Raw genomic sequence first — 26,213 nt, forward strand, 5'->3', positions numbered from 1 at the left:
ATATTTGTTATAAAATTTATTATGATATTATGTCTGCCACATAATGAAACATTTAATTTAATTCTTGTAATAATCTAATTGTTTTTCTTGATACCCATCACTGACATAGGCATATATATATATATATATATATATATATATATATATATATATATATATATATATATGGCATACTAGTGTTTGAGGATGTTGTTACATTTAAACAAATTACACGAATTGAATCACTTAAGTGAGTCGTAATGCCCATCAAGAGCACATATGTTATGTTGTAATATTAATAATCACCTTGTTTTTTGTTTTTTTATTTAGTACTGTGATAGTTACTTCTAATGAAACTGCTTATTTGCTCAGAATTTAGTTTAAGAAGCACCTCTTTTAAAGAAAATCACAAGACTTTACCATCATGCGGTAGTGTAGCAGGAGATCAAATGATGTTTGTTTTTTTTAATGAGTGTTGTGCCATGGTTAATGATGACGGGTGTATATTTCTTCTCAAGGCTGCGATTGGGTCCCATTAGATGACAGTAGACGGGTCCTCTCTTTGGCTGAACCTCTTCTCTGGAGCAAGGTTCCGCCTTCACCTCGCTCCACCCATTCGCATCGGTCGGCTCCTCCCTCCGAGCGTCGCGAGTTCTGTCTGGTGGGTGTTCCGTGAGGACGGCCGTTCTTTTCATCTGTGAGAGCGAAAACGGGTCGTGTTGCTGTGTAATGAAAGTACATATGGCTGTTCAATTCCTATACAAATTGTTTTATAATGATCATAATTAAAAATCAAGAAAATGCTAGAGATGAAGATACACTCAGGAGCCACTTATACAAGAACATATGTACATTTGCATATTCATGCAGGTAGCAGCAGCACAATGCATAAAATCATGCAGATACAGGTCAACAGCTTCAAACATCGGAATGATGAAAATTGTGGTTTTTGTTACTTGGATCGTAGCTTTTAATGCCAGGTTTGCATAGTTTAAAAAAAATCCTAGAATTTCCATGTACGTCAGTCTCTAGAGACCACAGAAGAAAGCATGGAAAAAAACATCCAGTGAACTATAGTGTGCAGAAATGCTTTGCTGTTGAGAGAGGTCATAGGAAAACTATTAAGCCAGGGTTGAACTGACGGGAAGGCTACAGTGACCCAAATAAAATTCTTTTCAATCATGGTAATCAGGTTCCACAGGTTCTGTGCTTGATGGGCACATTAGCTGAAGCTATCAACCTGCATCTGCATAATTTTATGCTTTGTGCGTCTTCCTAAATAAAAGCTCACAATATATGATGGTGTCTTTACAAGGTATATTTAGCACCTGCTGCACTGGTGATTGCTTGCACAACTTAATAAATACACAGAGCATGTATTAAAAGGACTCAAATGTCAACCTTCATGATTGATATGTGTATAAAATGTAGAAGTTAGAATTTTCAGTGGTGTCCAATATCTCTTTCATAGCCAAAAGTTTGTGGAAACCTGTGTTTGTTGAACATCTCGTTTCAGATATTGTCCTTATCTTCTAGAAAGGCTTCTGCTAAATTCTGGAATATGGCTGTTGGAATTTTGCAAATTTAACCACAAGAGCAATATTGAGGCCAGTCACTGTGCGGGACACTTGACATCTTCCACACCAATCATAAGACCTCACTTTCTACACACTTTCTCCCACTGGACATTACATCAATTAGACAGGATATAAAGTAATTGTAATCAATTTGGAATTATTCCAAATTTGTGTCCACAGTTTGTAAAGGGCCGACATATGGGTGTGAAGATCAACTGTCTACAAAACCTTGGTGTAAATATACGCTCCCTGCCATTTCAGAAGAGTCAAATTATTGGTCTGAATCAAGCAAAGAAAACAACTAGGGAGAGTTAAAATTACTGGAACTGGGTTGAGAATCCATCATCATGAAAACCTGGAAGGATAGTACGGAACTGTCAACTTTGTGGAAGGATTGTGGCCGCAAAGAATCATGAATGGAGATCACTCAAACATTTGGGGAAGTTCCATACACGTACAATGTAATGGAAACTCATGGAAAGGACTGGGACTAAACAGCTGTGTGGTCATAGGAAAACCACTTGTTAGTGAGACTTTTTTGACATTTTTCGCCAGGCAGTGTCTATGTCATAAAAATCCTTTTTAATATAAATTTTTGGTCTAGTTACAAGCATGCCACTCGCCACTGATCTTCACGTGGCCAGTTTTTGGTGGGTGTTGGTGGGACAATGCTTTTATGGTTAGGCATCTGCTAAAGCTTAAGGGATACTTCTCTAGGTCATTTGGCCTAATTTATTACATAATTCAGATTTCTGTGCTCTTATCCCTACGCCCTCATTGGATGCTGTCCAAAGCCATCCAATATCCTGGCTATGTGTCCCACTGCTAGGAGCCAGTCATTTATCACAGGAATCAACATCTGCAAACCATAATGATTGCCAACAGGAAAATGGCTATGTAATTGGCTTAGGCCAGCGTATACCACACATAATGCCTATAGCAATTTCTGACTACAATATCATGTCCTCTGTTAGGCTGCATTTAGACAATGCATTTATGGACATCGTGTTTTATCTTCAATCCACTGATGATGTGATACAGGAATCAAAGACAAAAAAAGTATTGCAGGTCAGGCTTCTTGTCAAGCCTTCTTGTTAGCCAGAGCATGAGGTACAAGAAGGATCAAATGCCATTGGGATACAAGGAGGGCACCTTTGAAAGACATGAGCCTCTGCAATGCATAGTTCCTGAATCATCAAATTTAAGCTGAGCCCAGGCACGAATGGAGAACCACAACCCAAGAGAGAAAGTGCCATGACTGAGGGCGAGCTCAGAGCAGTGAAGGATATCTAACAAGCTAGTGGGTACCACAGAGTTCTGACGAGGTTTCATTAGACCAGGGATGCCATGTCTCTCATTTCTTTTGGGGACAATAAATCTGCTCATGAACGAAGCCAGTAGGGTGATCTGACTACAATTATATTTAGTAGGAGTGTTAGTGGTGTAGTTACTGATTTCTGTGTGATTTGGGAAGAATCTGGGTCACTCAGTAGATGGTGAGGTATGGGCTAGCGCATCCTGTCCCCAAGGGCTGTCTTAAAGTACCACAGATAGCACTAAGTTGACATGTTGTCAGCGATTTTGATTACAGATAATTGGGTTGGAGGTGTACACGCTCTAAGGTCCATGTTGATTGAGTTTCTCTCAGTAAGGGTAACCCTGATGGGCCCACACTAAGGCCAAGAGAGACACATGAACTTGAGATGCTTTGATGATTGATATCACTTGAAGACTTAACAACACCGTCCATGCAAACCAACACATGACAACAGCTCAGCACTCAGAAAGTTCAACCCGAAAACCCATCAGAAATGTATGAAAAATACACTTAATTGGACATATGAGATGGGAGGAGTTTATCCCAGCTTAACAGGACCAGTTAGTAGCTCTGTTGCTGAGTATACGAGAATAGCTTCACACTGGGTCAAGTCCAACATGTTTACAAGGTGCTGGTGCTTGTTTAATCACACTCTGTCTTCACACTCGGGTTGATCCTAGGACTCGCATTAACAATAGACTTATATCGAACTTCCTTTCAGTACACTTTCTGGTGGCCTCTACAGCTGTACAGCAGTAATGAACTATAAGAAAAATTATAGGAGAAGAGTTATTTTATTTTGCCTCTATAGCTGCCAACCTGCCCATGCAGGATCTAAATTGACATCCATTCATCTAGGAACCTTTGTAGTCCAACTAGGAACCATGGAGGCCAATGATGACCATTGCATTTATTACCATTTTCAAAACCATGGGAGAATCTGCATGTTCATGGACTGTGGGAGGAAACCGGAGAACCCAGAGGAAACCTACCAAGCATGGGGAGAACATGCAAACTCCATGCGGGAATCAAACCCTGACCCTGGAGGTGCAAGGCAACAGTTCTAACCACTACACTACCGTGATGGCTAATTGACATCCAGATAACTGTAAAGCTATCTTTTTGACTTTGTCTGTTACATAAATTTGCTTAACAAATTAAAATCAAATTAACTCAAATAGAAAGGAAAGAAACAAATATTGCATCATACTGCGCTTCATCATACAACACTTTGTGACCTTTAGAACATGACATCCATGAGTGTAACATATTAAAAACTAAGGACAGTCGCTTTACTTGAAGCAGCACATAATAATATAGTATTTAATTCATATTGTGCAGTTAATGTGCTTGCAGTCTGAGTGGTTGGCTGTGACTCACCCACGAGAGCCTGTACTGAAGGCTGGTCATGTGTGCTAAGCAGCTGGGCTTGAATCGTCTCCACCACTCTCTTAAATCTGCGGCTCTGGCCTTTTTCCAGTCCCCAAACACGTATGCACACACACATTGAGATAGACGGACATATAGATAGATAGATAAATACATAGATGTTAATATATGAATATTATATCTCGATTACTGTAAAGACTTTTTTATGACAGTGTCTCCTATAAGCACTATATAAATCAAACCGAATTGAATTAAACTGAAATTTCATTTGGATCTAGAGTAGCTACTATGCAGCAGATAATAAGTAATGAAATGGTCTTCTCACCAGATATGAGGGTGAATGTGACACTGTAGATTCCGTAACTCCTTTTTCCTTCCCTCTCTCTTTCTCTCTCTCTTTCCCTCTCTCCTTCAGAGAAGGCAATGTCCACCTGAAACTTGACCGGCTTCTGGAATACAGAAGTACCTCCAGAAGATTTATACTCTGCCCGGAAACTTGTTTGGGAGACCACGCTGTGGCTGAGGGATGGAATCTAATATAGGGAAAAGCAGAAGGAGGAAACTGATATTTATAACCGTAGTGTAAGTATAGCAACCTTGAAGTTTAGAAGACAGTTAAAGTTTATAGTTCTACTTGTTTCAAAATAAAAATGTGAATGTTGTAAGTTATGAAATACCAAGTTATAATGATCAAGATGCTATGAAAAATATTTTTCTGGTCCATGAGTTTATATACACACACAACAATCAGCCATAACCCCTTGTGCCATTGAGGGGCACTCTGGCCCCACTGGGCATGATCCCGCAGGCCCTCTGGTGGTGTGCTGTGATCTCTGGCACCAGGATGTTGGCAGCCGATGCTTTGGGTACGATGGCTTCTGGGGTGCAGCTTTCATGGATTGGAATTGTTTGTCCTGAGCATCAGATTAGGAACTAGTGAGTTTCAAAGACAGGACAGTGGCCGTGAGCTCTTTGGCTGCCGGTCTCCATGCGTGGCAGGCTGTGGTGCAATGGATGTTCTGGTGCCTCTCTATTGAGGTCAACAATTACATGTTTACCAATTTGTGCTGTATTGGCTTTCCTGGGCATCAGACCAGACAGCCTTTGGTCCCCGTGGGCATGAGTGAACCTTGGGTGGCCAAGATCCCGTCATATGGCTGATTGACAAATATGTGTATATATACACCCATGAAAGAACACCCATGAGCGCAATGCATCAAACAGGTTCAGAATCACATGGTGGTTGGAAAAAAATATAGCAGCTATCATAATGTTAATCAGACTCACAGAGAGAAAGGCATGTACGATATCTGCCTTGATTGAGCTGAGTGGTTTGTCTCTGATCACCACGAAGATCTGCTCCTCCTTTTCTAAGCTGATAAAGTTGCCAAACCAGGAACGCTTCGCCAGCCTAGAGGCAAACAAACACACCCAATTAGGGACGGCCATCAATTATCATATCACATGACCCTCGATGGACAGCAAAACCATCATTCATTATCAGTGCTTTTCTGATACATACTCAGGACTGGACTCTGGTGTAAGGCTTGACATGTCCTCAGAAGTGGGCACTAAAATGGCAGAAAGTGACAAACATAGGAATGTAACTCGTTAGTTTACCAATGCATAGTAATTATGTCGTTACATAATCAGAATTAGTAATTATGTCATTACACAAGTGGAATGTTCGCTAATGTGCTGGCACCCACCCTGCAGCTTGCGGCGGTGGAAGCGCGGCGAGCCGAGCAGGTTGTTCCTGAACGAGTTGAATCTGGTCCTCCAGTGGGCAGAGCTGCTGGCTGCCATGCCAGCCCCGCCTCCTCCTGGGCTAGTGGGCGGAGTCAGCGAGAGCGAGCCAACACCTCCTCCTTCAGCACGGGAGGAAGAAGAGGAGGAAGGGGGAGGGTGGGGGTGATGGACGGGGGTGCCCAGTGGTGTGGGCAGGGGCGAGCCCTGAGGGGTCACCTGGGACATCGGATAGGAGCATTTAGTGACGGATTTCAGCACAGCTGATGGAGCAGGCGAAAAGAGGAAGCGAGGGAGCGGTGAGAAGTGCGGAGATGGGGAGGGTGAGCGTGAGGATGAGGAACGAAGCGGGAGTGATTTCATGGAGAGGAGACGGGGCCGCTCAGAGGGAGTTTTGGATGGTAGAGTCTGGGTTTTAGACTCGCGAGAGCTTGCAGTACGGGGTTTGGTGGCAGCGGCGACATCAGATGGGCTGAATGTGAACACCGGGCTCTGATGACACTGAGTGGTGAAATGCAGCAGGGAGTGAGGAAAAGGCAGCAGAAGATGGAGAGAAGGAAAGGAGTGGAAATGAGCGACGGGTGAGATGACAGATGGACAGTCAGGCAGTGTGGAGAGTGTTTTGAAAAGAAGTGCGTGGGCTTTCAGAGGATGTGAGCTTTCTTTTTTACGCTGAAGTGAATTACGAATGACAAAACGCATGAACTTCGTGTGGAGCTTTCTCAGAAAAAAAGGTGTAAAATAGAAGTCATTCTACTGTTTGCTTTATTTTTAACAGACATAACCTATTTCAATGTGCAACCTGTACCGTTAAAAACTTTAATAAAAAAAAAAATGGGGGGAGGGGGACAAAAAAAGGAAGTGAGGTGTTGCAATATTCTCTTACCCTGGGACTGCTTAAAGGACTAGAAGAGAGACCGGTAGACGCTCCACTTACTGATCGTGATCTGGGAACCGATAAAAAACAAAGATGTCAGACTCCAGACCCAACCTACCTCAGCACTTCTACCTCATTTAAGTACATCAGCACATCATTTTTATCTGTTAATTGGAGGTTTTATTTCTGCCTTTTAGGAAAAAAAAAGCATTTACAATCTGAAATCAATTTGAATAACTATATAATTTAAATAATTCAATACGTAACAGCACATTAAAGTTTCTTATATATATAAAATAATGTGTTAATTTATGTTTAAAACACTTCCTGAATCTGATTGGTCAGAAGGTAGGCCTATAACTCAAATCACTGGTTCTAATACATTCTTGTTTCTATAGAAACGGATCCACTGGGTTGCCATGTATACACAGCATATGACTCTAAAGAGATAATAAAAATGTGGTATGGTAATGTTTTCTGTTTATGTTTATTTAAAATGAAAAGTCACGATTTTTTCCCCCACATGTTTTTAAAAGTCATCAGACATAGCAGTTTTTGTTTTTTAGTTTGCAGTACCGTGACAAGCTGTTATTAATGAAGTGACTGTTTATAACATACGTTATATAATTATATAATGCTGTTCGTGCCTATGGCTGCATCACAGCCGTGCTGATATTCAGTACAACAGCACGACCTCGAGTGTGATATTGTTTTCATACAACAGTTCTACAAACACCATTATCAATAGATTATTATGGATAGATTATGATTTCTTTGCTTACTCAACCAGTTATTTTGCTCTGCCAACACATATCCTTCACATATCCGCTGAACGAACTAACCGCGCCTGGCGAAGCTGCCGACTAACAGTAAGTGTAGTTAACAGGGGTATAAGTAGTTTTAAGTTCTTATCAGTATTATTTAGCCAAAAGGTAAGTCTAAACCATGGGGATGGTGGACAGGCCTGTAAATCTCGAAAGTTTATCTTTATATTTCCTGCTTTAGAATATCAGCTAACTTCAGGGTTTCCGGAGTTGAATACCAAATAGTATTAATGGAAAGCTAGTGTGCTATGTTGGGTGACAATTCCTTGTTCCACACAAGTTAAGTTAAGCCTTTATTTGTCACATATACATTACAGCACGGTAAAATCTCTCCTGCTTCACATCTCCCAGCGTCAGACATACACAGCACTCCTGGAGCAGATAGGGTTAAGGGCCTTGATCAAGGGCTCAACAGTGGCAACCTGGGGATCGAACCGCTGATCCTCCGATCAGTAACTCAGCCCTCTGAGCCACCACTGCCCCATACCAAGTAGTGTCCTTGACCAGTGCTTAGAGAGGAATTTGGGATTCAGCCTTGTGTTAGAAACGTATTAGCTGTGTAGCTCACTTTGTAGCGATAAACAGTCCAACATGGACGGTTAAGGGGCAAGTCAAAAAGACTTTGTTTAGGAGAAAAAAGTGTTGTTTAAGATGACATAATGTTATCAGATGTGTTTTGTTTCTCTCTCATCTTTCCAGTATTGCAGACAGTACCGACCTACTTTCACCCGCGCTGCCGACCGACAGTGGAATTAACCATTGTTCGAACACCTGGGATGATACATATAGTTAAACATCCCAGTGCTGTTATGCTCTATATCAGCACTCATGAAGTTTACTCAACTGCTGTATAACGGTACATTTAATTGAATCCATATAAAATGATTTGTTTTATATTTAAAAACTGTGGCTGTTAGCAAATAGGTGTAATATAAGAGAAATAAAAAATATATATATGCGATTAAAATATAACTATAAATTAGTAACAACCATCGCATCACACCATCATTGGGTATGTTCCCAGAACAATGTGGCCCTTGTGGTAAAATCTACTACTATAAATAAATCCGGTTCATTTATTACTTATCACAATTCGGTTTTGTTTTAAAATGTTGTCCAAATTTTAATAGACACCTTATTGGTAACTGTTATATGTGAATACAATGTGTGTGTATACCTCTGGCTGTGTGCAGAAGTGTCCAGCGCCCTGCGTGGAGGTGTCGGGGAGCCCTGCTCCGTCACACTCAGCACCTCCAGACTTTTCCTCTCTGGCCGACAGCGACCGTGACGGGTCAGCATGGGCGAGTCCACACGCTTCCGTGGAGGATCTGCGCTCACAAAGTCAATCATTCATTCATTTAATCGTTTTTTTTTTCATCTTTAGCTACTGTTTAATTCTGGTTCAGGTTATAGTGGAGTCAGAGCCGAACCCAGATATATTGTGTAATAAGTCCATCATAGACCATCATACACCCCCGCCCCATTCCGACCAAATGGCAATTCAGCATATCTCATCTATGTACTGTACTATAAACCAGATGATACCCACAGAACCATAGAAGAACAAGCAAAACTCCAAACTAAAGGTTAAGCCAGGATCAAGTTGGCCATGCCACCCACTGCGCAGGTTTATAGTGTTCTGGTAAATTTCTGACCCTGAGTCACTAAATGTCATGTAATCTGTGAAATGTTAAGTTATCATGCAGTGTATTTTTCATACCATTTTGACCTCGAAGCCATACTGTACTGACCTACATCATTTCTGGGTGGCAGGTCTTCATCCTCATAGCTCGGATAGCGCTCCTTTCGGTCCAGTAAGAGGTAATAAATCATCTTCTCCTGGTTTTCCCTGAGATAGACGTGTGAAAGAGGGACCAGAGAGATAGAGAGAGAGAGAGAGAGAGAGAGAGAGACTAATGGACTGATATTCCCGCTATTCATTATTAATTATGACTAATGTGTGCCAGTGTCATACAACTAAATAAAAATGATTAAATAACCAAATTACAAACAAAATCATAATGAAACCCCACTGTAGGTTCCTTTTGAAGGCTGCCTAGAGAGTTTCTTCACACATTAAATATTTGAATAGTGGTCACATTTAAGCCTGATGTGATATATCAGTATCACAAGGGCCAATAACATTGCAATAACAGTTCATCATTTCATGACCCCATATTGGCCTCAACATGACCCTGGTGTCAGATCGGAGCCTGATAATTTAGACATAGAGGAACGGAAGCTTTAAAGCTGTTAGTTTACACTTATATTCCAGTTTATTGCAGGATGACAGAAAAGCCGATAGGCATAACGCGTTAGGTACTAATTCAATAAGGACTGTTGTGTCTGAGGTGCAAGGATTTTTAAAAGGTGATCACTCTTCACACTGCAGATCTCGGGTCAGTTTGACTCGATCGCGGAAGCAGCCCAGAGAATGCATGCTCTCCAAAACGTCCGGATCCAGCTCGGTCAGAGAGAGAATGCGTCTCACACACACGCGCCTCGGTGGCGGCTGCTCCGGACGTGGCTCGTTACATCCTGACCTGACACACACACAACATGAAAAATTTCATATACATACACATCAGAGTCTATCATGTCAAAAATTAAAAAACTTATCCATATAAGAATAAAACTACAGCACTCAAACCTGATCGGTCCGAATGTGTTCTTTTTTTTAATAGTTACCGTTTCTATAGTAACAATATATTTAGAAGGACTTAAGTGGCACACCCAATCTAAGACTAATAACAAAAGCGTTAATTTATGTTTACGAAAACATGTTAATTAACAAAGAAAAGTAAGAACAAAGAGAGGCTGGCGAGGGAGCAATTATTTAAGCTGCTGTTATGTAAAGAGTAGTAATAGGAAATAACTTGCAGTAAATTATAATTCATTATAAATCCAGTATGATGTAAGCATAATCACTGGAAAACTGATGTGGTATACAGTATGAGCAATACACATATACATGCACTTATGTTTATGTGTATTGCACAGTGCTGTGAAAAAGTATTTGCCCCATTCCAGGTTTTTTTTCTTCACAGTCATACTTAAAGGATTAAGATCAAACAAATGTTTTGCATATTACACAATGCAGTTTTTACATGATGATTATGTTTATTAAAAAACAAAAGCTGTCCGAACCTGCCTGGCCCACTGTAAATATAAATGTATCTATGTATCTATGCACAGTCAGATCCATAAATTTTGGAACAGTGGTAAATTTTTTTGCCATTTGGCCTCTATACACTGCCATGCAGAATTTGAAATAAAACACTTAAAATGTGAAGATGTCCAAGACGTTTGATAATAGTGTGGCACTATCCCTTTATAGCCATTTTCATACACAGGTCCATAAGAGAACAGATGCCTGCATGGCCTGGTGTGGACTGTTCTCTTATTAATCCATGACTAATCAAACAGATAAAAGGTGGTTCTGCGTGTTACATTTGCATTTGGTAGCTGTTCACTTAAACTCTCAACATGAGGTCTCTATGCAAGTATAGGAGGCCATCATAAGGCCAAAAAAAAAAAAAACACCTAAATACAGTAATCCCATCGAAGAGATAGCAAAAACATCAATATGGCCAATATGACAGTCTGGAACATTTGAAGAAAAAAAGGGAACTGACTGGCAAGCTCAGAAACTACAAAATGCCTGGAAGACAACTAAACTGGATGGCAGCAGAATTCCATTCATGGTAAAGAAAAACCCTCTGACAACATCTAGCCAAGTCAAGAGCACTCTTGAGGAGGTAGGCGTATCATTGTCAAAGTCTACAGTCAAGAGACGACTTTAAGAAGTCAAATACAGACGATTTGCAACAGGGTAACTTTATGACACTCGCTCCTTTCTATTTTCCTGCAAAGCCCAGGAGCCTACATTAAGTTTTTTTTTGTTTCCATCTGAAAACTATAGGGAAGACTAAACATGACATAAGTTTAAATAATTCAATATGTGAATAAATAAGTAAATATAGAAATAAATAAATACATAAATACAATAAGCCCTGGAAAATTGCTAAATATATTCCTACTTCTGTTTATTAACACATTTTTACATTTATTTATTTCTGCATTTTCACATTACTACATTTCTTTCTTTGTCGCTGTATGCTGATAAGGTAGGCGGTCCCAGCCTTAGTCGAAACCGTGATTGGTTAAATGAAGTGAGATTGTTTCGACTCAACTAGTAATGCCTTGGCTTGTAATGACTGCTGTCTGGCAACTATGGCGTATTTTATTATTTTTTTTACAAGCTGCCGCAAATGAGTTAAAATCATAAGCCAGTGAAATTGAGAACCTTGCAGAAAATAACTACGTTTTATATCGAGTCGTAAGATTAATGGACGATTTAGTTCAGATTGATGCTGAGATGGATGTTGACCCTAACCAGACTGTGTTTGACGAAGTTTGACTTCTTCAAGAAGTTGTCCGCCAACCTCGCGCAGAAAGAGGAAGGGAACGTTGGGCGTCAACGGATATGAAGTTCTTGAAGACCGTCAAACACAGTTTGGTTAAGGATCCCGCAGAACGTGTGCTAAGGGTCTCTCGTTGGCAGTTAGTTTCAGATAACTAAAAAGCATCACACTGATTAGATTGATGGCTTCTGTCTGAGGTGCCCTGCGGCCCAATCACGGTTTCAAATAAGGCTGAGACCGCCTACCTTATCAGCATATTTATTTATTTATTTCTATGTTTACTTATTTATTCACACATTTATTTATTTATAATTATGTCATGTTTAGTCCTCCATAAAACTGGTCTGTCATATCATAATTTAACATTATTTAGCATAATAGCATTATAGCATTATTTGTCTGCAATGCTATTTTTTTATTTTTTTATTTATTTATTTTTTTTTAAGTAGTGTTTGAAATAGTAAATGGTTGTGTGCTGACATGATAAACACTCTCACACTAATCTTCTATACCGCTTTATCCTGTATTCAGGGTCGCAGGGGCTTGCGGGGCCTTATCCTAGGAGGCAGGGTACACCCTGGACAGGGTGCCAGTCCATCACAGGGCACACACATACACACAACGGGCAATTTGAAAACGGCAATTAGCCTAACCTGCAAATCTTTGGACTGTGAGAGGAAACCGGAGTACCCAAGGGAAACCCACCAAGCACAAACATACAAACTCATGCACACAGAGACGGGAATCGAGCCTGGCCGGGAATTGAACCTGGACCCTGGAGGGGCAAGGCGACAGTGCTAACCTTTACACCACCGTGCCGCCAAAAACAAAAATAATATGGCACCCAAGACTTGCACAGTACTATACAGTCCTATTAAACATGAAGGAACACATATGGAATTATGTAGGTATGTTTTAGATTTTAGATTTTCCAAAATAACTACAAGTTTGGATGACAGCCTACCACACTCATGGCATTCTCTCATCAGATTCATAAGGTAGTCACTTGGAATGGTTTTCAAATCACACATGTTCTTTGTCGAGAGTTAATGTGTGACATTTCTTGCTTTCTTAATGTGCTTTAGACCATCGGTGGTCTTGTGCAGAGGAAGGGGTGGGTACAGTGTCAGTATCTCTATTAGCCCTATACAAATACTGTACAAATTTATATTATGGCAAGAAACACTCAGGCAAAGAGAAAGAGTTACGCCATTGTATTAAGAAATGAAGGTCAGTGAAAATGAAAAATCACAAGAACTTTAAATCTATGCCCAATCTAAGTCCAGTCCATCAAACTCAATGATAAAACTGACCAAGAGCTACCTCTGCTGCAGAGGATAAGTTTATTAGAATGACCAGAAACAGCACCTCAGAGTAGAGTTCATACAAATGCTTCTCAGAGTTCAAGCAGCAGACAGATTTCAACACCAGAGAGAGTAAATGTTCCCTAATTTGTGGTTCCCACTATGAATCATGGAGGAGAAGGTGTGATGGTGTGCGGGTGCTTTGATGGTGACTCTGTCCAGCCTGGCTACCACAGCATTTTGCAGCAACACACAATCACATTTGGCTTACATTAGTGATGCGCGGGTCATCTGGTCAAGTTGGGGCGGGTAAAGAAATTGTCACTTTATTTGCGGGGCGGTTTGGGCGGGTCATTAAAAATAAAATTAAATGAAAAAAAATCCATGTATGTTGCGTGAAATTCCCTATAGCCTATATTAAATATTTGGGAATATCTATTTTCATATTTTATTGTTCTTTGATAAGGTTACTTCACGTGACAAGTCACGAAAGCGCCAAGCTAGTCACAACAAAAACAAAGAAATAAAAGTGAAGATGGAAGACGAGGGACGGGAGAAATCGAGGTCGGGACTTTACATCATTAAAAGAAAAAAAGGTCAGGCTGCTGAATCTAATGTTTTAGCATTTTTTTTTTTGCACAGTGAACATAAAAACGCTAAATGAACATTTCCGTGTGATAAATAAAATAAAAAAAGTCAGTGGTTATTTAGCGTAGGCTGTAAACGCTAAGGTAGAAATACCTGCCCTGCCCTATACAAATCTAAAATAAAAAATTGTTTAGCCTAGATGAATGACCCCAAACACACCTCTAGGTTATGTAAGAAATTTTGGTCCAAGAATGAGAATGATGAAATGATCCATCAGATGACCTGATCTCCGCCATCAGATGACCTGAACTTCAGTTACTATTAGGATTGTTGGAAAACCATTCCCGGTGACTTAATTATCAGGCTGACTGAGAGAATGCTAAGAGTGTGTAAAGCTGTCATCAAAGCAAAAGGTGGTTATTTAAAAAAAAAAAAAAAACTAAATTATATTAAACATATTTTGGGTATTTGAACACATTTTTGCTAACTATATAATTCCATATTTCCTTTGTCATAATTTACATGGTTTAAGTATTGATATACAATACTGAAAAAAATAAAAATAGGGATTGCTAATAAAATGGTCATATACTGAATTAAACATGCATCCACACACACTGCCAAGCACAAATACACACTATGCAACTGAAATGCCTCATTACAGACTGACCACACTGGCTCAGACAGGAACGATCAATACTCACAGATACCAGGCGTGCTTCTGGATTTGTTCTAGCTGCAGGGGGAGAGAATGAGAGGTGCAGTGATTAGTATTGACTGCTTGCAAGCAGATGGCGCTGTACCTGAAAGTGCCTTATACAGGAATTGCTGACACACACACAGGAAAACATGTTAGAGTTAGTGTCTTATATCTGTCTGTAGATTTGTGGCCTAAAAAAAGCACTTCATCATCCTATACACTGTGTTATGTATATAAATATATGATGTGTAAATTGACTGTATAATAATAATAATAATAATAATAATAAGACGAAGAAGAAGAAGAATGGTTAAATAATATTTGCTGCAATTTTTTAACCACACATACAAATACCTCAACTGTGAAATTTAATAAAAGCTATTTTAGAAATTGTCTATATGGCCACATTTTATGTTCATATAGTTCATATATTATTTAAAATACATGGACCGTTTGAAATTGTCCCCTCACTCACTCATTCAGTCAATACGTGGGGGAGACAAAGGAATGTATCCAGAGGTGGCAAGTGAAGTCCAAACGTTGCATCAGTGTTCCAGTGGGCAAGGTTTCACATTTCAAAGACAGGATCTGCTTAAATCAGATTTCTGGGTGCACTATTTCAGGTTATGCAAATAACCTGAATGACCTGAAAAGGTTGACCGCTTTTTTTTTATTGGGTATAGCCAGACAAGACAGGGACAGCGCGTAGACCATAGTTTTTAATCAAAAGAAGTTGCACGTAAGTAAAAAAAATGAGGACACACAGGTGTGACCTCTGTGTGTCAGGCCTAGTTACGGAGGTGTAGCCTCGGTGTCTATCGCCCATAGTAAAGGAGGCGTACGGTGGAGCTGCTCCTATCAGCTCTAGTGACGGAGGTGTGGTCTCTGCTTCTATTACCCTTAGTAAGGAAGACTTAGCCTCTGCTTCTATCAGCTGTAGTAAAAGAGGGCTGGTCCTGACTTCTATTAGCCCTAGTCAGGAAGGTGTGGCCGCTGTGTCTATCACCCAGATGGTCAGATCTCTCGTCTTCTATCAGCCTTCATGACGGGTTGGATTCCCGTCTCTGGTCTGTTCTTTGCATGCTCTCCCCATGCCTGGAGGGGTTCCTCAGGGTACTCCGGTTTCCTCCCACACCCCCAAAAACATGCAGATTGGGTTAATCTTAAAATTGCACATAGTGTGTATATATGAGTGCATGCATCCTGTGATGGATTGGCACCCCGTCCTTATATAAGGATGAATGAAGTTAGTGCTTCCCTCTAAGTGTATTCAGCTGTACTTTGATGTTGTGTGAGCATCATATCAAAAATATTTACAAAGATGTGCTACCGTTCATCCTCGCTGATTAGTTGCTGTTGTGTGATAGGAAAGCGAGTGGGTGGGAAATCCGAAACTGAGAGAATAAAGGTTTTATAATAATTCACCTCTGGGCAACAGACATATAAAAACAGGATCTACAGTAAATCCATAAATCCCAACAGAAACTAGACTGATTTACTAGTATTTACTAGCTGAATGTTACGGATTTAGACTGTGTTTCTTGAGGTTATATAGACAGGTGGTACCAACATGAAGTGTCTTATTCAACACTCCTTAACAGGGAGGAAGAACACTCTCCGTCATCGTCTATACCACTTTATCCTGTATTCAGGGTCAAGCCTATCCCAGGCGAGGGATTGGGCAGGGTATACCCTGGACAGGATGCCAATTCATTGCAGGGCACTCACACATCATGGGCAATTTGGGAACGCCAATTAGCCTAATGGACTGTGAGGGGAAACCAGAGTAACTAGAGGAAACTCACCAAACACGCGGAGAACATGCAAACTCCATGCGCACAGAGAGGGAAATCAAGCCAGGCCAGGAATCGAACCCAGACCCTGGAGGTGCAAGGCGACAGTGCTAACCACTACACCAACGTGCCACTTTAGGATGGAACAAGGTTCTTTAAAATGACGATTCCTAGTTGTTGTTGTTGTTGTTGTTTTTTTATTATAATAGTGGTTTAGAACACTGTCTTATACCAAAATCTTACTCAATCACCGCTTTATCCTGTATACAGGGTCACAGGTGGCCTGGAGCCTATCCCAGGAGACTTAGGGCAAGAGGCGGGGTACACCTTGGATGGGGTGCCAATCCAGTGCAGGGCACACACACTACTGAATTGGGGATGCCAATTAGCGTAAATATGTTGTCTTTATAATGGAGACGAACATGCAAACTCCTTGCACATAGACCCGAGGCGGGAATTGAACCCAGAACCTGAAGGTGCAAGGCAACAGTGTTAGCCACCACCGTGCCGCCACACACCAAAATCTCAAACAAACAAACAAAAAAACTGGGCAGATTCAGTTTGCCCTTGTGCCCTGTGGATGGGATGTAGTCAGTCCATCTGGAGGATGGGAGGATAAGTGTGATCATTCAAAATAACTTTATATTGATTTGCAGTGATCTTTCTTTTTAAGGGAACAAGTAGGCCTAAACCACATAACCAAAAACAAACACACAGGCACCAGTTTTTACTGGGCTGAAATGATCAGGTGCTACTTTAGGTCTAAATCACAGCAATGGTTACTTAGTAGAAGCAAAGAAATGAATTGAAATTTCACCGTGAGCCTCTTGTCCGAATCCACCTCAATCATGCCACGCAGCAGAGACTGGCAGTCCGGCGGGATGAAGTGAGGCATGTGGAATACTCCACTCTTCACCTTCTCCAGCAGCTGTCGCAGGTTGTCGTGGTCGAAAGGAAGCGCACCCTGCACGGGCAGCAACAAGTAACCGTGAAATATGTGATGCAACGGATGCATTATTCCACATTTGTTCATCTGTCCGTGGCTGTATGTAATCCATGATCTCAGAGTGTGCAATCACCATGGAATATTCAACAAATCCGCACAACACGCTACGAGGACATGCTGTAAACCCAACGAAAGAGAACGCATCCTTACCACGAGTAGAGCAAACAGAATTACGCCACAGCTCCACACGTCCGCCCGCCGACCATCATACTTCTCACCCTGAATAAAACATAAAGCAGATGATTCCTGCATTGCATGTGGACTACTTAGCATGCACTGCTATTAAACCTCTGTCATCTAGTGGAGAAATATACAATTTGACGGTTAAAATTACAAGAGTGACTTACTCTGATCACTTCAGGGCAGGCGTAATGTGGAGATCTGAGAACAAGACAGAAAAAAATGTGATGAAGTGTTAGGATCAAGTCCGTTCCTCGCCATTCTTACACTGTTTTTACACTATATCAATGTAGATTTTGTGTGATTTTGCAAAACACTATAAATCCACATTCCACACATTTGTCACAATGGCTGAATCAGCTTGAAGTTATGTCTCTCACATATTTTTTCATTCTTCAACCACATACAATATGCAAAAAGAGGAATTTTCAGTTCTATTTTTACTGTATTTCAAAGACCTTTAAAAAAATCGAAGACTAAATTTAAATCGAAAAATGCAGGATGCTTAGAAGTTAAGTGGAATGCTTGATCTTTAAAAATTGATGGATAACTTGTCACCAACTAGCAAAAAAAGACACATCTGTACACACAATCATTCATGAACACCACTGCACATTACAGCGTCTCTGAGAGTTATTTATTTTTTAGCATGCCAGAGCCGTAATCGGCCCTCTGCCCGCTTTGTGTCTAAAACCCTGGCCCTCCAGGAACTCCTTTAATGTCCTAAATATGTGGAAATGACTTGTTGCGAGGTCAGAGATAAGTACATTAGTGTAGCAGAGGATTATATAGGGGAGACAAAGGGAGTTTCTACTCTCATAACTCTGTTCTTTTACAATTAAAAGTCCCAGTTTGACTTGAACACCCAGTATAGACCCTAACGAACACATTCTAATCACTTCCATCCTATCCACGTCATAAAAATTTAATATGTTTTTATTTTTTTATTTTTTGTATGATTTAAAAGTTAGAGAGCTTTAATTTAAACAGTATTGAAATGTCATTAGTTTCTTAGGAGAGAAAAAAAAATGGTTTAAAGAAAGACTCTTCTCTCTCATGGGTGAATTTACAGACACATATACATACACATACACATACACACGCGCACACACACACACATACACATAGAGCATACTTACCCACAGCTTGTCTCTAGCAGACTGTCCCCCACCTGTAGGGAGGCCATACCGAAGTCAGCGATTCTGATATTATTCTTTTCATCCAGCAGGAGATTCTCTGGCTTTAGATCTCGGTGACTTCAAAAACGCACACAAACACCAGACAGTTACTGTGCATATCAGATGACACATTCAATATCCCTCTATTACCATGGATCTATCGCCACATTACACTGCATCTTATAATACATATATTATGATCCAATAATAAAGAGACAGAGAAAATCCTCCAGACTTTTACATCTCATCATTTTTTTCTCGCTCTACTTATGTGGACTAAACCAAAGGCTTTACCAGATAGAGTGATTGTGGCAGAAATCCAGAGCTGAGATGATCTGCCTGAAAAACTTTCTGGCTTCTTTAGGCGTCAGTCTTCCTTTTTTTACTAAATAGTCAAAAAGCTCACCACCGGACACATGCTCCAACACCAGATACCTGTCCGGGTAGAAGAAAGACACTGAAGAGTAGTACTGAACTACATGAGTGACATGGAGATCTCAGGATGGATAGAAATCTGCCTCAACTTACAGGTACTTGTTATTCTCATAGACGTCATGCAGTTTCAAAACATGCGGGTGCTCGATTAGCTTTAGGATGGCTATCTCTCGCTCCACCTGAATTGAAAGAGAAAAGAGAGAGAGAGAGAGAGACTGTCACAAGCTATTAAGCAAACATTATCAAAATGAATCAAATTAAAAGACTAGGAACAGCATATTTATCAGAAGCACTCAAAGTCACATGACCTTCATATAACCAAAAACAAAACAAAAAAAAAACATGGCTCGCATCAATCTTTCACAGATCTCTAGTTCAGACATTGAGAGCATCTCATACCTTCATGAGCACGGACTCCGAGAGCTTTTCTCGGTTCACTATTTTGATGGCCACTTTCTGGCCCGTGATGCAGTGCACCCCGAGTTTCACCAGCCCTTCCAGGAAAAAAAGGAGAGAATTACCGTTAAACAAGACATGTTCAGTGATGCAACATTATCGAAGACACGGTTTTATGGAAAAGAAATCAATCGGACACGTTTTCACTTACTTCAAAAGCCTGATATTCCATCTTATGTGGCTGACAAATAATGGAAGCGTATAAACTATAATCAAGCAAACTGAAAACCACCATACACTCGCCTCAAACCATGCTGGGTTATTCAATCTCAAATAGAGACTGCGCTAATTCCGTCCACAGGAACAAGTGAAAGAAACCACTAGAAACCTAGAAACTAGAAACTGGAACGTTCATATTGAAATTCATTTCTTTTTAAGAGGTAGTTGATGGAAATGTTGCTTAAAGATGAAATAATGTAAAGATGGTATACACTGATCAGCCATAACATCAAAAACATTATAACCACTTTACCACTGGGGGCCTCTGGGGGTGTGGTTTAATGTCTGACACTAGGACGTTGGCAGCAGATACTTTGGGTGCTAGATCGGAGTTGTTTGTCCAGCACATACCATTGGTGCTCAGTCGGATTGGGATCTGGAGAATTTGCGCTCTTTGCGTGAGAGGTGGGTTTGGTGCACTTGGTGTTCTGGGGCCTTTCCCTCATAGCCAGCACTGACTTTTGTCCTGCATTGTCTTTTCTGGGAGATTGAACTAAACAGGCTGGCCTTCGCTCCCGTGGGCATTAGGTGCCCATGATCCAGTCACCAGTTTACTAGTGTTAATGTGTTCATGTTGTATGGTGAATGATGGGATATGCCAAAAAGCTGGGATATGTAAAGAATAAAGAATTTCACTGTGCAGTAATATATAGCTAACAAATAAAGGCTGAACTTATATTGACATGTATACAGAATTGCAAATGATAGCAAGTACTAAGTTGTTTCATGCACATTATAAAATAATAAATATAAATTACATAGGGATCATCATAGGGATCTTTAGTTAATACAAATACAATTGCTGGTTAATTGCTTGTTTTTGTAAGAGAAATAAAACACTTTGATAAGTATATCCATTTAAATAATCACTACAAATAATCAATTAAAAAAAGAGAGTGCATAAAAATTTTGATATACTATACATTGTACAGCGCAGTCAGGTTGATAATTCAAGAACTGTACCTTAAGGTGCTTCCATTAAGTAATATCATGAAATATTTTTGTCACATTATGTTATTGGAAATCAATCAACTCAGCATGGTAACAAATCACACCACTTTGTTGTTGATTATTTTCCTAATGGCGGCATGGCGGCTAAGTGGTTAGCACTAAGGAGGTCGCCTTTCATCTCCAGGTCCTGGGTTCGATTCCTTCGTCAGGCCTGCGTGAGTTTGCATGTTCTTCCAGTGTTTGGAGGGTTTCGGTAGCATAGTCCAAAGACATGCAGATTAGGCTAACTGGCATTTCCAAATTGCCCGTTGGGTGTGAATCTTGACAGGAGTTCCTATCACGGTTGTACAAATGGGAATAAATACAGTGATCACCATTGGACTCCACAATTCGTAGTTGAACTACAGAGGTTCCTAGATGGAGGGGTGGATTTACCTAAAACACTCTGGTGTATGAAGATCAGGGATCTTCTAAAGATCCAGTTACACAACATAATTTCAAAAAACAGAAAACATGATAATGACGGTGATGAAGATGATGATGATAATTTGTATTGCTTAACATCAGTGTTTTGTTATGATTATGTTTTGTCCAGTAGCAGCGCTATAACTAAGGCGATACGTTTTGACTCAACAAAAAAAAAGCTTGCGTTTTGTACATGGGACAGGAAGAGAAATCACATTCCTTTAAACAGTCTACATTAAATTGTATGTCTTAGGTAAATAATTGACCAAAAAAATGCATGTCTCGATTGGAAAATTGTAGCCACTGACCAACATCTGGTTGTTTTCCTACTTTCATGGTTTCAGTTACTGTATTCTTAATAGTTTGATTCAGTGGGTCAACATCCAGACAACAATCAACCAGTTCATGATCAAAAGATATATTATTACTCGCTCATTCACTCTCACTCATCTTCTATAACGCTTTATCCTGTATTCAGGGTCGCGGGTATATTATTACTATGTATTATATTCATTTAAGCCTTTCTTTTAGCCACCAGTTTTATTACGAATCAATATACAGCACTGAATATGTAATATGGTAGCCTGATTTACACCATATGATGTCATTTGAAATAGGGGTCATGTGACACTGCCATGAAGTGTGTTGGGTCGCATAAACACCCATTCCTCTTTAGCTATGTCAGCCTCACTAATTAAAAGAAGCCAAATCTGGGTACAGAGAATGAACAACATTTTCTTATCTTAACAAATGGACATGCTGTACACCGTACAGTATACGTTAATGCGAATCTGCTCGAACGTACACCTTTAAAGGTGCAAAAGGTAAGAACAGTTAAATTTTCCCTAAGTAATAATACAGAAAACATGTGTGCCAAAGAAGCTACTTCTAAAGTTTATGCAATATGGAAGTATCCAATCTTGCTTCCCTAACATTTTTTTGGGGGAGATGATTTTATATGTGCCCCAAAAATGCCCATTTTTCAATGTTATACTTGTTTTAAACAATAATAATTTTATTTGCAAATAATTCATATTTCTTTAGGAGTATTAATACTAAAATAAGTGTAAGCATCTAGAGGCATATGACCTGTAAAAAATCTGTAGTGTCCGTAACCATGTCAAGTTTAGAAGTGTACCCTTTTTCAGGTTTATGTCTTTTCATGTAAAATCTAAGTTGTCCAAGTTTCATCTGAATGACAGTTAAGGTCATTGAAATTCAAAAAAGTTATGTACACTATAGACATATAAGAGCATGAAATTGTATTTAGCAAACGTGTTTTCTTTTTTACATGTATCTGATAAAAATATAAATGCATATGATATTATTTATATCATGCCGCATTATGAAAAATGGTCTTATATGATCCTATCTGAAAATAAATTTTTCACCTGGTTGAGACACTTTTTAGCACCAATACCATATTTTAGCCGTATAATTACCAATGCTCGTAAAAACCTCATACAGGGGGTGGAGGAAATCTGTTAAAATGGCTAAATTCAACTCTGGCACTAAACTACTAAACTGTACAGTACGTTCTAACCGTTACTACACCATATGGTGATGTTTGGTACTGAAATGTGTGGCAGGTCTATGACTTCTGTAGCCACAGGAGTCCAAAACAGATTGTTGCAAATAGGTGGGAATCAAAGCAGTTACTGTCTTGACATTTAATAGCAAATCATAAAGAGCGGTAAGTACTTCATAAGTAAATCACGGACAATCGTGTAAGTTTGCAGATGGTTCGGCTTGAGATTTACTTGGTTCGTGGCAGAGACATAGTAACTGTATTGTAATTCTAAATACTGTACATCAGAGGTGGCTTGGTAGTGTAGTAGATAGCACTGTTGCCTTGCACCTCCAGGGTCAGGGTTCGATTCCCACCTTGGATCCATGCGCAGTTTGCATGTTCTTCCCAGGTTTAATGAATTTTCTCTGGGTACACTGGTTTCCTCCCAGTCTCCAAAGGCCTGTTGGTTAGGAAATTGATTGTTGGCATTTTCAAATTGCTCGTAGTGTGAGAATGATAATCAGTTGGCAAACCCGACCCATTAAGTAACTGCCAAAGAAACAACGGATTTACCTCCAGAGTAGGGAGTATCCGTCGCGGGATGAAACTTAGACAGACCAATAAAGCCAAAAAACAAAATACATCAGAAGTACACAGTTGCGTGCCCAAGAACATCAAGAATTTTAATCCAGGATACTTCACAAACAATGTGCAAAGTTGACATTGAATTGAATTATTTTTTTAGCCCACTTCCAAGTTTTCACCAATGTTCATAAATCTCCACCCCCAGCATCCATAGAGTTCTGAAGAGTAAAGTGTCTATACAGTATATGACTGACGGGAGGCACATCCAAACAGGGACTGGACCGGAAATTAGTTTCCCAAAAGGGTTCATTCCCTCTCTTTAGACACTTGGGCTAATACCGGGGATTAAACCTTACTCACTGATTCGCTCACTTACTCATCATCCACAACACTTTATCCTATATAGTATACAGGGTCTCAGGGGGCCTGAAGTCTATCCCAGGAAACGTAGGGCACAAAGAGAGCTCATGCACACACTTACAGTCTAACTCACACACTATAGGCAAGTTGGGGATGCTAATTAGCCTAATGTTTGCAATGTGGGTGGAAACCAGAGTACCCGGAGGAAACCCACTAAACACAGGGAGAACATGCCCACACCATGCACACAGACCCGAGGAAGGACTCAAACCCAGACCCCAGAGGTGAAGGCGACAGTGCTGACCACTAAGCTAACATGCCGCCTATTTAAACTTTATGAAAACAACATTTTATTTGTAGATTTATTCGTTTTCTCACTCACTTACACACTGTCTACAACGCTTTATCCTGTATACAGGGTCAACTGGGGCCCAGAGCCTAACCAAGGAGACTTAGTGTGCGAGGCAAGGTACACCTTGGACGGGATGCCAATCCATCCATGCACACACACATCCACACACAACGGGGACACCAATTAGCCTGAACTTTGGATTGTGAGAGGAAACCCAAGGAAACCCACCAGGCACGAGGAAAACATGCAAACTCCACGCACACAGACCAGAGGCGGGAATCGAAAGCGGACCCTGGAGGTGCAAGGCGACAATGCTAACCATTAAGCTACCATGCCACCTATTTATAAAAACGAAATTCAATTTGTAGATTACTACATTTTCTCACTCACTCATTCACCATCTATACCGCTTTATCCTGTATACAGGGTCAAGTGGGGCCCGGAGCCAAACCCAGGAGAGGCGGGTACACCCTGGACAGGGTGAGAAACCAACGCAGGGCACGCACACATGCATTCACAATGGGCGATTTGGGGACGGCAATTAGCCTAATCTTTGGATTGTAGGAGGAAAACCGTCCAGGGACGGGGAGACCATGCAAACTCCACGCACACAGACCAGAGGCGGGATTCGAACCGGGAGACTGGAGGTGCAAAGGCGAGAACGTGCAAACAGACCTAAAGCGGGAATCGAACTAGGATCCTGGCGATGCAAGGCCACAGTGCTAACCACAACCCGTTAAAGCTTCTCATGCTTTATATATATATATATATATATATATATATATATATATATATATATACAGTACGTATATCTTTTGTGCAAGTAAGGAACAGAAAAATGACTATTGCACCTTTAAGGCACAAGGTCTCCTTACCTGTCTGTCCTTTCCCGAGTGTCTTCTCCAGCCTGTATGGCCCTACATACTGAGCCGTCTGGCCGCAAGTCGGGTCTTTTGACATGGCTGAGAGAGGCTTTGATGACTTAATGATGTAACTTGTAACCTTCGATAGTTCTATTCTTTGAACATCCCTGCGTGCGCGAATTTATATAGATATATATGTGTATATGTGTATATGTATATGGGTTCACATCACACGAGTCCAGTAGGGTTGTTGTTGAAGCGTCAGCATGTGGCCAGGCCTGTACACCAGGATGATGTTGTGGCACGTCCCATCTCTGTGCCGTTCACTCGGAGCTTCAGAACAATCGCGCGGTTGATCCTGCGTGCGCTACCCTCGCGCGCATGCACATATTAGAGACATATACACGCACGTACACCTTCCACGCGCGCAGCCGTGAACATCGCGCTTCTGCATCAGCTCTTACTCCATCACTGTCCTTTCTGAAAGTCATCAAGGAGACATAATGGAGATATAAACCAGAACCCTCAATGCGCAAAAGGCCTGTGATCAGAGGGATCACAGGTGAGGGATGCAGCGTGTTCTGCACACACACATAGACACACACACACACACACGTACACACTCGCACACACGCGTACAGACACAGAACAGAAATACAACTCTAATGCATGGTGTCCCGAATATGAAGAAGAAATCAGGGTCGCTGTTCCGATCCGCACTCAGGCAAGTACACAGGAAACATCCGACTCCGACTCGGACAAAACAACCGTGTTTAGATGCCCTCCCTCTGCCTCCATCCCTCCCTGAACAAGCGCATCACAGCATCACAGCATCTCTCTCTCTCTCTCTCTCTCTCTCTCTGTGTCCCTCTGTCTGTCTCTCCGTGTTCCGACACTGGAGTGTAGATTCCCATCCGGATACTGCGAGCTGTCTTTATTATTTTCCTCTCCTTCCAGTAAATCTCTCCATCCATCCACTCTCTCTCTCTCACGCGCACACACACACTCTCTCTCTCTCTCTCTCCTCCTCCTCTTCCTTCTTCCTACCAGCATCAGTATCCGGGTCCTTCTCTCTCTCTCTCTCTCTCTCTCCACAGCAACAAGCCTGGTACAACAACAGGGCTGATATTAAAG

General features: G+C 40.8%; 1 protein-coding gene across 2 annotated transcripts; it reads right to left on the reverse strand.

Annotated features, from left to right (window-relative positions):
- Positions 1–206: 206 nt before the first annotated feature.
- On the reverse strand, positions 207–25,185 carry brsk1a (BR serine/threonine kinase 1a). Of its 2 annotated transcripts, XM_053511751.1 has the most exons (20): positions 25,092–25,176; positions 19,718–19,812; positions 19,412–19,497; positions 19,178–19,318; positions 18,845–18,961; positions 17,873–17,906; positions 17,676–17,744; positions 17,337–17,483; positions 14,731–14,762; positions 10,089–10,253; positions 9,462–9,559; positions 8,888–9,038; positions 6,896–6,956; positions 5,973–6,228; positions 5,786–5,834; positions 5,551–5,674; positions 4,589–4,796; positions 4,255–4,344; positions 4,002–4,022; positions 207–674 (listed from the first exon to the last, which is right to left on the reverse strand). In XM_053511751.1, the coding sequence occupies exons 1-20, from the start codon at positions 25,174–25,176 to the stop codon at positions 493–495; spliced, it is 2,211 nt and encodes a 736-aa protein (XP_053367726.1). In that variant the 3' UTR covers positions 207–492. The 2 variants fall into 2 exon arrangements, with proteins under 2 accessions (XP_053367726.1, XP_053367727.1); XM_053511752.1 differs by lacking the exon at positions 4,002–4,022 and having other exon boundaries at positions 207–701; positions 25,092–25,185.
- Between the last annotated feature and the right edge of the window lie 1,028 nt (positions 25,186–26,213).

Source organism: Clarias gariepinus, chromosome 14, assembly GCF_024256425.1.
Source record: "Clarias gariepinus isolate MV-2021 ecotype Netherlands chromosome 14, CGAR_prim_01v2, whole genome shotgun sequence".
Lineage (NCBI taxonomy): Eukaryota > Metazoa > Chordata > Actinopteri > Siluriformes > Clariidae > Clarias > Clarias gariepinus.